Source organism: Protomyctophum bolini, assembly GCF_963924005.1.
Source record: "Protomyctophum bolini genome assembly, chromosome: 7".
NCBI classification, from domain to species: domain Eukaryota; kingdom Metazoa; phylum Chordata; class Actinopteri; order Myctophiformes; family Myctophidae; genus Protomyctophum; species Protomyctophum bolini.
This window is the reverse complement of record NC_137868.1, coordinates 14781677-14791794: the sequence shown is the minus strand read 5'-3', so window position 1 is coordinate 14791794 and position 10118 is coordinate 14781677. Positions and strand designations below refer to the sequence as shown.

General features: G+C 40.8%; 2 protein-coding genes across 2 annotated transcripts; one reads left to right on the top strand and one right to left on the bottom strand.

Moving 5' to 3' along the window:
• Positions 1–515: 515 nt before the first annotated feature.
• Positions 516–4800, bottom strand: snip1 (Smad nuclear interacting protein). The gene is made up of 4 exons (XM_080767375.1): positions 4504–4800; positions 3872–3998; positions 1837–2396; positions 516–1611 (listed from the first exon to the last, which is right to left on the bottom strand). Exons 1-4 carry the CDS (start codon positions 4668–4670, stop codon positions 1350–1352), a joined length of 1116 nt encoding a protein of 371 aa, XP_080623501.1. The 5' UTR covers positions 4671–4800; the 3' UTR covers positions 516–1349.
• A 406-nt stretch (positions 4801–5206) lies between these two features.
• Positions 5207–9810, top strand: dnali1 (dynein, axonemal, light intermediate chain 1; the record flags this gene model as incomplete). The annotated part of the gene is made up of 6 exons (XM_080769269.1): positions 5207–5281; positions 6589–6725; positions 7027–7196; positions 8637–8815; positions 9177–9341; positions 9775–9810. The coding sequence occupies 6 exons, from the start codon at positions 5207–5209 to the stop codon at positions 9808–9810; spliced, it is 762 nt and encodes a 253-aa protein (XP_080625395.1).
• Between the last annotated feature and the right edge of the window lie 308 nt (positions 9811–10118).

The window sequence follows — 10118 nt, the reverse complement described above, 5'->3', positions numbered from 1 at the left end:
AACCGCACCAATGCAACTAGTCTCAAGTTCTCTCAACTGCTTGCAAGTAACAAAACAGTTTTAAGGTCACCGTCAACCGTTGCAAATATTAATTGCATGGCGAATCATTGGTGATTTAGTGTGGTCTTTAATTTCAAAGACCACCAGTTTGACATGAATTAGGTCAGGGGAACAGACCCCATGGCATGTTTATCTGGACAGCAATATACACTGTAAAATCCTTGGTGTTGTGTACTAATGGAACCAAATGGACTCATAAGTGTCTATAGTGTGTATAGACCCATAAGGTTCCATTTTACCTTGATAAATATATTTTCCTGTGGAACTCCACAAGGACATATTTGTAAACATCAAAAGCTTTGGGTTTTTCTTGCAATAGTTTAAATGGACAATCATGTTATAGGATATCTATCAATCATTGAGTTATACCGTATAACTACAAGTCATACAAGTGTCAAGAAAACATACTGGCCCAATGTTGCCATAGTTTGGTAACTGGAATAAAACACAGGAAATGGCCAATAATCTCCAACCGTCTTTATTTACATTACAAAACAGTCTACACTATGTAACATTGTTCTTCAAAATGGTAAAAATAAAGCCTTGTAGCATTATGAAATACACAATGTATGGTCAACAAGGAACCTGACAATTTAAACTAATTTCCCTACACCTCAAAAGCACAAAATGAAAAGCAATAGATACAAGCTGTAGCCTGTATGTTTTCTTTCTTCTGACAATAAGCAACACATACACAAGATGAATATGGAACTCACATTCAGTAGATCCTGTACATTTTACAGATGTAGCCTGGACATACAGGAGGCTAGACCTCCGTTCAAATTTGTACTCAATGTTGTGATCAAAAAAATATAATATAGCATTTGTAAGATAACTCCTGGCACTGAGCATTATTTTGTACACTTACCACACTGTCAAATGTGAGAAAATGTGTCTTTCTTTGATCAGTCACCACATGGGTCTGAAGCAAGCAACCTGAGAATAGTCTTCTCTGAGACGTTTGTGGCAGGTTAAAGCAGTTTAATTCATGACTACAGAATGTTCATACCAATCTTAATCCATTTAGGATCACCAATGTCCCACAAATGTCAGTTCACTTCCATGTTCCATTTTCTGCCATAAGAGTGGGATTGTTTGAACAATGATGAGGACATTCTCTCTCTCTCGCTCTACCCACAAATGCAAACTGGCAGTTCAGTCTGTGGTGTGGCCAGAGCTTAATTAATGTTCCGTCGTATGACGTGCACAGAAAATAGCAGATATACAAGGTCTTAACGAGTGGGCTTGTAGCTCTGCTATTTACATTGCATGGCTCCAAAAATGTGGCTTTACGCGTCCAGTCCTTCATCGTCCTCCTCCTCCCCTTCCTGCTTGGCATCAACCTCTGCTGTGTCAGAGAACTCGTGCAGGAGGACGTACTCTCTGCTGCTGAAGCCAAACTTGATCACATCCTTCTCTTTGAGCTCGTAGTAGCGTTGTGGGTCGATTCTCAGGTTGTTAAGGTATGTGCCGTTGCCCGAGCCCAAATCAATGATGTAGGGTCTCACCCTGCGGCCAGTGGTGCCATCTGCACGCGTGAAATCCACCAGCCTGGTAAAATGCGGAATGACAGAAAAAAAAGATTATATGATATGTGTTATGCAAAAAATACTATACTATACTAAATATATCCAATTTCTTCCAACATTTAATAATGTGCATAAATTACAAATAATTTGTAAATAATTTACGAAGAATTGCAGTCACTTAAAAAATGTTTTAATAATATATTTATATTTTAACATTTGGGTCACTGATTTAGACTATTGTTCTCACCTGTACTGGAAAACGGCATGCTGTTTTGAGCAGGATGGGTGGTCGATGGGGATGTCTGCAATTTTCCTCTGCCGCCCCAGCAAGTAGGCACTTTGTCTGTGAATGTACATGACTGGAAGGGGCTCGTCATTCTTGAAGGGATACAGGCGCCATCTGCGCTTAGGGATACGCGCCTCTGGCGGTTCGTTGTACTTGATGACCACACCTCGGAATGTGTTGGTATCTTCTACTAGTGCGCCAGACAGCCCAAAGTTGGGCATTTCTTTATCTTCAGGAGGGGTGTCACTGCCCAGGGCACCTTCTTGCGGCCGCCCAAACGCCTGTTCTTCAGGGTTTTCGTCCAACTGCCGACGGTTCTCTCTGCGTTGCTCGTCATGTTGCTGTCTCTCAGCTTGCTGCTGCTGGAGGGCTTGAGAGATTCTTTCTCTGGGTCTCTCACGCTCTCTCCCCCTTTCTCTCTCCCGTGGTCTATCAGACTCCCATCGGCTCCGCCTCTCTTGCTCTGGCTGTTCGTTTCGCCTCCTACGGTCATTGCTACCACTCCGCTGCTCTTCTCGCTCCTGTGAGAGAAATTGCAAACAAGTTAAAAAAAGATTAAAAAAATAATTGAATTTGTTTCTTATTTTTAAAAGGGCCAAGAAGGAAAAATGCATGTATGTATGTTCAAACTTCCAGCTATAAAGCAATCTCACATTCAGTGTAAAGACTCAATCATTGTGTGAACAATGCAATGCGCATGCCCAGATGCAAAACGAAAAAAGCAATTGCTGTCACTGGAATAACTTTTATTTACAAAAAAAGTGCAACACAAAATGTGGCGAGCCCCAGGGGTCCCAAAAAGGCCAAAATACTAAGTAAAAAAGATGAGGGAGACCACTGTAATACAACAAATATTTGAGTGTTGCCTGAGGAAGAGTTGAGACTTGAAACGTATTGCAAGTAGTCTGCTTGTTTTTAAGCCCTTTTGTGTGTTGTTGTTGATGTGCCATAAATACTGTAAAGTACGAGTATTTGAAAGCATGACATTTTGCCTTCATCCTCATCCATTCTACTTGGCAAGAAAAAAATATATCGTTTATACAATGCCTGTGTTCATTGCCTTAATTATTCACTGCCGACCAACGCAATAGTAAGAATCTGACCACCTGGCTCTGTAGGAGGTGACCAATCTAATGGGTCTGTGAGTAGGTCTGTCCGGGGCTAGTTTCAATTTTATAATGTAAGCCAATGGTGGTTGGACCTAGCCTCACATAGCCAGCCTTCATCTGCCTTTGCAATAAATATTGCCCCAGGCCAGGCAGATTAAGTCTGGACTCTGGCCCTTCTCAATTGTGGGAGGATTTAACGGCCGAAGTGGTGACGAGCCAACCACATTCGTCTGCAACCAGGCTATAACCAACCAGGGCCCAGTATGCAAATATGGGGCAGGACATTGTGGGGAAAAATCTAATGCTGAGAGGGACAAGACGACGAGACTAATATCCACGCAGTGATATTAGTATCGCTACGCAAGGCTAGATTGGATCGGGATGAAACCTTGCCCAAACATGCACAACCCAGATTCGGCACAAACAAGGGACAATAAATTATTTTCGCTTCTATGCCACCAAAATGTGGAACGCCCTACCAACAGTCATTAAGACATGCGAATCCCTTGACTCCTTCAAAACCTCTCTCAAAGGGCACCTACGGACGGCTGCAATTCAAAACCCGTAAAATCTGAATCCTGTCCACCCACACCCTTTTTCCCCCTCACTGTATATGTTTCTTTTCCCTTTTTACCTCCTTTATGATGAATTCCTGTTCTGTTCTTTGACTACCGGTATATAGAAGTGTCTATTTGTATTGTTTCTATGGCTTTGGGATATGAGCTATATCTGATGTTGGCCAAGTGAACACTTAAGCAGGATAAATTAAGTGTTTGCCGACAGCCATATAATTACAACAGCCATATCCTTTTACTATTTAACACATTCCACACTGTGTTCTCGATGAACAGCAATTCACACATCTAGAGACATTACAACCAAATCACCCGCTTTATTTTGGCATCAGCAGCACCACGGACTGGACTCTTCTTATTTCTGGGAGATCTGCTTTTCCGCCTGACGGGAGACCTCTCCCTTCTATCTGGCGAGCGGTCCCTGTTCCTGGCAGGTGATCTACGTGAAATTATACAAGATTAAAGAAAACCAAAACACATTTACTTTAACAGGGAGGCAAATTGACGCTAACAAGCCATAAACATATTTTATAGAAATATACAGATGGCTGCTGGGACTGATCTAGCCCCGAAACATGACATGTCATAATCTAGCCCTGGTCGCACTGGACCAGGGCTAGTCATAATCATGATATTATCATGCTAGTACACGCGTTATGTGAACCATGCCTAGTACTGATCTGGCTTCATGTTGAAGGAGCGATTCATAATTAGATCTGATGAGTGAATTTCGTGGCTCCGTTTCATATTTAGAGCGATGTGACCATTGGAGAAAAACAACAATAAAGGAACTTGCTAGCCAATGCTAGGTAGCCATCTAGCTAGCAACTCGGACGAAGATAACTAGCTTAGCTGCTAACCACACAGTATACTATTGTCCAACATGTGTAACCTTTCATTAAGTTTATGATTTGTATACGGGGAATAATAATCAAATAATGTACCTGCTGGTTCTTCTTCTCGGTGCCGGTGGGCTCGAGCTACCGTTAGATCTGGACCTGGAGCGCCGGGACTTATGTGGCCTTGCCGGGCTTAGCTTCTCTTGTTTTACCTTCACTTTGGACTCTCTTGGCGGGGACACCCCTTTTCTGTGTCGCCTTTCTTTATCCATTATGAGCGAGCTCCACCAGTTCAGTAACGGATTTACTTAATATATATCATAATACAAAAGCAAAATAGAGACGATTCATTACAAACGTAGCTAAAGACACCATTGAGAAACATACGCGCTGTTGCTGAAACTACAAATGATGCACATCCGTTTCCTGTGGTACGTTGAAAATAGTTGTCGGTTTTCCCATGGGCGGGTTTCAACTTTTGTTCCGATCAACTTGCGCCTCTCTTTGTTTTATATGAATATTAGTTAGTGTGGCAGTGCTCTGTAATTATACAACCCTGTAAATGCGTTGCATACAATCCATACATATGTTTTAAACATCTGTCGAATGAAAAGGAAATAGTAAACATATCCTTCAGCTCGGAGAAAGAAATATGGAGCGAGTTGTCATGACAACGTGCCATGACAACTCAAAACAATAGTAGGACCAAACTTTATTTAGTAAACACGAACTTCAGTGAGTTGAGTTAGTAAGCGGAAGGTATTTGGGTATATAGGCAATTAGGCTATAGTATTTTCAAGGCAACACAATGATTGAGTCTTTACTGAAATATGACAATGCCGTTTTGGTGAGCAGAAATACAGATAAAAAGTCCCCAAATAAGGTAAGTCCTCAGTGCCATCGTAGAGCATTGACTATGGCCTACATCTCTACTGTCAAAGAGTAAAAATATTGAAATGGTAAGAGAATAAAATATCTTGGCATCTGGCTCAATTAAAGATGTACATTTATCACATCAGGAAACTTGCTGGGACATGTATTGATTGATTGATTGATTGATTGATTGATTGATTGAATACTTTACCAGTAAAGGCTTATTCATAGTCTGGATTTTCGGTGGTGAGGTTACCACCTAATGCTGGTTGTTTAGGCTAGGACCCACTGCAGTGGTGTCTGATTCGAACTTAAACCGGGATGTTTAACAGAGCTAATTGAAATGGTGGTCTTGGTAAAGCTATGCAAGGTATCTGGGTTGTAAAGCCAGTAGCCACACACCTTGGTTCTTATGTGTTGAGTTGTTCTTGATCTTGGATCTTGTGTCTTGCTTGGGTCCTGTAGATTACTACATATATGCCCATTTATGGAGATCCCTGATGATGACACGAGGCATGACCATATATGGGGGCGTGACGAACCAACAGGAAGTGCACGTTTTCATAGTAAATGCAATTGCAATTAACAGTTTGCAGATTGTACCAAAGTATGGTTTACAATGATTGTTGCATGTTGGCAACACAAACAGCCCATAGAGGCTTGTTTCCATTGTGGTCCTGTGTGTGTGTATTCAGTTCATTAAGTCATTAAGAAGATCTTTAAATAAAGCCAGTTTTCCTTTATTATTGTAGAGGATTGTTGATTGAATCATCTTTCCTACCGATTCTGGATCTGGATTATAGTGTAATTTATAGACACACTGCTGCTCCCCACTGAGGCTCTTAGATAACTGTATTATTTTATTAGGTTAGAACGTTAGATGGTCTCGTTCTGAGAAAAGCAATCAGAATCATAAATCACTATAAAGCTCTAGTCGGAAAGTTACCAATCATAATACTTTTATGTTGCATTGGAACTCTGGCCCACTTTTAACTCGTTTCAGTGACTGGCCAGTTCGCCATGCAGCCTCAGGACAGATTTTTGTTAAGACTGCTTTTAGTTAGTGCATGACTTAAAATTGAATTCTCTTGTCCTTCCTGGACGCTTCAGGATGATGCTAGAAAATCATTACCCGACTGTGGTGGTTTTAGCTGGATTTGTTGTTGATTTACGTTTCATTTGTTTTTAACGGTTTATTCTGTTCTTTTTGTGTTTTCTGATTGTGAAATGTAGGCTTCTACATGCAAAGGAGGGCTTGCCCTCAATAGATTATTCGAGATTAAATAAAAATGGAATGAATTAATTCAATTGTTACAGGCACGCCCTTTGAAAGTGAGCCCTCAGCCACCTGCCTTTACCGGCCCTGTTCCACCACCACCCAAACCAAAGTCAGCCTCTGCCGACGCCAACAAACAGAAAACCGAAGAAATCCTTAATGTCATCCTTCCACCAAGGTTCAGTATAAACTTCAGTATTGGAGTACGTTGTTAATCTGTTTTCAACAGGCCCAAAAATATCTACAAGCTCACCCTATACAACGAAGTATAAATAGTTTTTAAGGTTCTCCACTATTCTTCACACCAACTGAACCACATTGCCACATTGCCAATGCCAATGCTTCCAGCTTTTTCCAGTGTTGGAGCTGCACTGAAAAGGCAAAGATATTCAAAAGATATTGGTCGGCAAAAATATGCGTATACTTTGATACAACGGTATTGTAGCCAGTTTTATTGAACACAACCAAATGTGTTGCAGGGAATGGATGGAGGCCAACCAGCTGTGGATACAGCAGGTATCCAGCTCTCCTTGTACCCGGATGGATGTGATGCACCTGCAAGAGCAGCTGGACCTGAAGCTACAGCAAAGACAAGCCAGAGAGACAGGCATCTGCCCCGTCCGCAGGGAGCTCTACTCCCAGTGTTTTGGTGAGCAGGATATAGGAAACACATGTTCTCCATGATTGAGGTCGCTGGGGTTACAACCTTCGGTTGACTGCATTCAGTCCTGCATATAGCAGTGGTTCTCAAAACCTTTTCACGTTAAATAAATATGATGTATTTCATGGTCCAGTGGTCCACCATACAATATTTGTGTTGTTAAAATGTTTCAAAGATATCCACATATTTTCACAATAAAAATTAAATATAAGATCTATTCTACAGGCTCATGCGTTCTGACCTTGCTCAAAGTGGTTACACTGATTATGATGCTATATTAACTAGTAACTACCCCATGGACCCTACTTTGAGAACCAGCTGGTCTATTGTGCCAACATGTGCGCGTGCATGTTGGCAGGCACGCATATTTCAATTGGTTAGGAATGGCCTAAACCTCAGATCAAATGCTTGGCTACTTAATTTTCATCTGAGGGAGTAGTCGTCGAAAAGACATACAGACCAGACTCAATTTGGCCTCGGCCTCGCTAACTAATGTCAAAAGGATCATCGTAGATGCAGGGCCAAATTAGTCATTGCATGGGGCCATGGCCCAAGGGCCCTTGGTTCTCAAGGGCTCTTCTGGGAAACGGAACCGTTTGAGGCCCTTCATTGGCCGTTGATTGTGATACAATAAGTACAAAAGTATTGGCATTAAAATATACTTAAACTGCCAAACGTGAAAGTACTCATGCAGAATATTTCATATAATCGGAATATAAATGAGTTATTCAACACTATGTGCTGTGCTGGTATTTAGCTGGTGCGGCTGATTGTAATTACTTTAACCTAAAATACATAATAACATATCAGTTAATTTATGTTTGTAATTATTCATCTATATCTACAAAGTAACTTGCAACTAAAGTTGTCAACTAACTGTAGTGGAGGAAAGAAACATCAATATCTGCCTCTGCGATGTAGTGATACTACTAGTGTAAGAAGTATTAAAAATCAATAATGGAGATACTCAAGTAAAATTGCCTACAATTTACCACTGCACAGAATGCTGCATGCAGAGATACTCTGCTGTCAGGCAGAAACCAGCTATGTCCAAAGTATTAACTTTTCAGGAAATGGAGAAATGTTTTTAGAACACAATACTATACTATACTTGAATGTGACCTTATATTATCATAACATACTATATATACAGCTCAAGTGGAGTTAGGTGGAGTTTTTACCATTAGTGTAGAGATGAAATAAAATGAAAAAGTTAAAAAATGGAGATGGTTTCTGCCCGACAGTGCCGATATGTAAGGATTTGTATGTAACCTTTACTTTATTTTCTAATCAGATCTCTCGCCAATGTTTTGGTTCTAGTGAGTTGCCAGTGTAGCATTTCAATTAGGCTGTAAATTAATATCTACTCAGTTTCTGTGGTCAGCTTCTATGTAACCCTTCCCTCCATACTCGGCCTTATCATTTCAGATGAACTTATCAGACAGGTGACTATCAATTGCACTGAGAGGGGTCTGTTGCTGTTACGGGTGAGAGATGAGATCTGTATGACCACAGCTGCCTATCAGACACTGTATGAGAGCAGTGTGGCCTTTGGCATAAGGAAAGCCCTTCAGGCTGACCATGGCAAGTCTGATATGGAGAAGAGGGTAAGTCATAATTTACGCTCTAGTTTGACAGATTTTCATGATTTGTTTTGCCACACCTATAAGTGGATAAGAATAGCTTTATTTTATTTGGAAAAATGACTGGCAAATTGCTCATGGGCAAGACAAGTTACCACCAACTGTGGCAATGCAGCAGCTCATGCCAAGATTATTACATTGGTTCTACAGTCCCTAGAAATAAATCAAGTTTGACACCCACCCACACAAGGTGTACTTCAGCTGACTCTCCAACAGATGGCAGCATGCATCTAAACAGCTGCTGGAATTTTGGCAATCAGCGTCTATCAATTAATTGTGTCAGGTTAGAAACTGCTCCATAATGAAGTGTTCTCTCATTGGCCAGATCTCTGAACTGGAGGATCAGAAGCGAGACATCGAGAGGCAGGTGAATGAGCAGCGAGCCAAATGTGAAGCTATTGAGAAACGGGAGATGGAGAGGCGACAGGTGGAAGAGAATAAGCACACAGAAGAGATACAGTTCCTGAAGAGAACCAACCAGCAGCTTAAGGTGAAATGACATCAAGTGAATCACACACCATTAACTTTCAAGAGTAGATACTTCCATTTGAATTGTGCACCTAAGAAGAAATGCTTGTCTCTCTGACATTAAAAGTAAAGGCAGGACAAGGCTGAAAGGTCTTCCCCGATGAAGTCCTTTGGTATACAATGCATTATTATCCTGCATCGTGGCTATATGAGTGTAGCCTTTTCTTCACTTATAGACCTCTTTACCAAGGTCTGCAGCACCTCATCCTTCTGTTTATTTGTTTGCCTGTCTCAGTCAGACATTAACATTAGATATGGTATTCTATTCACTGTCACTGAAGATATTGTTTATTATATTATTTTATTATTAAATTATTTAGCAATCTATCAATCAATCAATTTATCTCTTCCTACTGAAGTAATGATTAAAGCTAATCGGTATCCTTTCCTTTCAGGCCCAACTGGAGGGGATAATTGCCCCAAAGAAGTAAACTCAACAGCCAATAAATTATCTGACAAATAGGCAGATCACCACCAGGAGGCATCCCCCAATAATAGCAATGTATGCAGTGAAATGACTACCTCTCTCCATCTCTCCGTCAGATTTATGTCATTCTAATTGATCTGTAATGTGCAAACTTTGATTGTCAATTCCTTCTGTCAATTATGTTTATCACCAGTCAAATCAAAGGTTGCAATTTAAATGAGTCAGGTTTTTGCTGGCACCACAGTCGCTTTGAAGTCCTTCACAGGATAATTATTTGCATTGACATTACAGCTACACAACGTTCTGTAGACA

Coding starts and splice junctions, on each gene's coding strand:
- snip1 (XM_080767375.1), bottom strand. CDS start 4,670: ATGGATAAAGAAAGGCGACACAGAAAAGGGGTGTCCCCGCCAAGAGAG. Junction 3,999..4,503: donor CCGAGAAGAAGAACCAGCAG/GTACATTATTTG, acceptor AATTTCACGTAG/ATCACCTGCCAGGAACAGGG. Junction 2,397..3,871: donor CTGATGCCAAAATAAAGCGG/GTGATTTGGTTG, acceptor TTTCTCTCACAG/GAGCGAGAAGAGCAGCGGAG.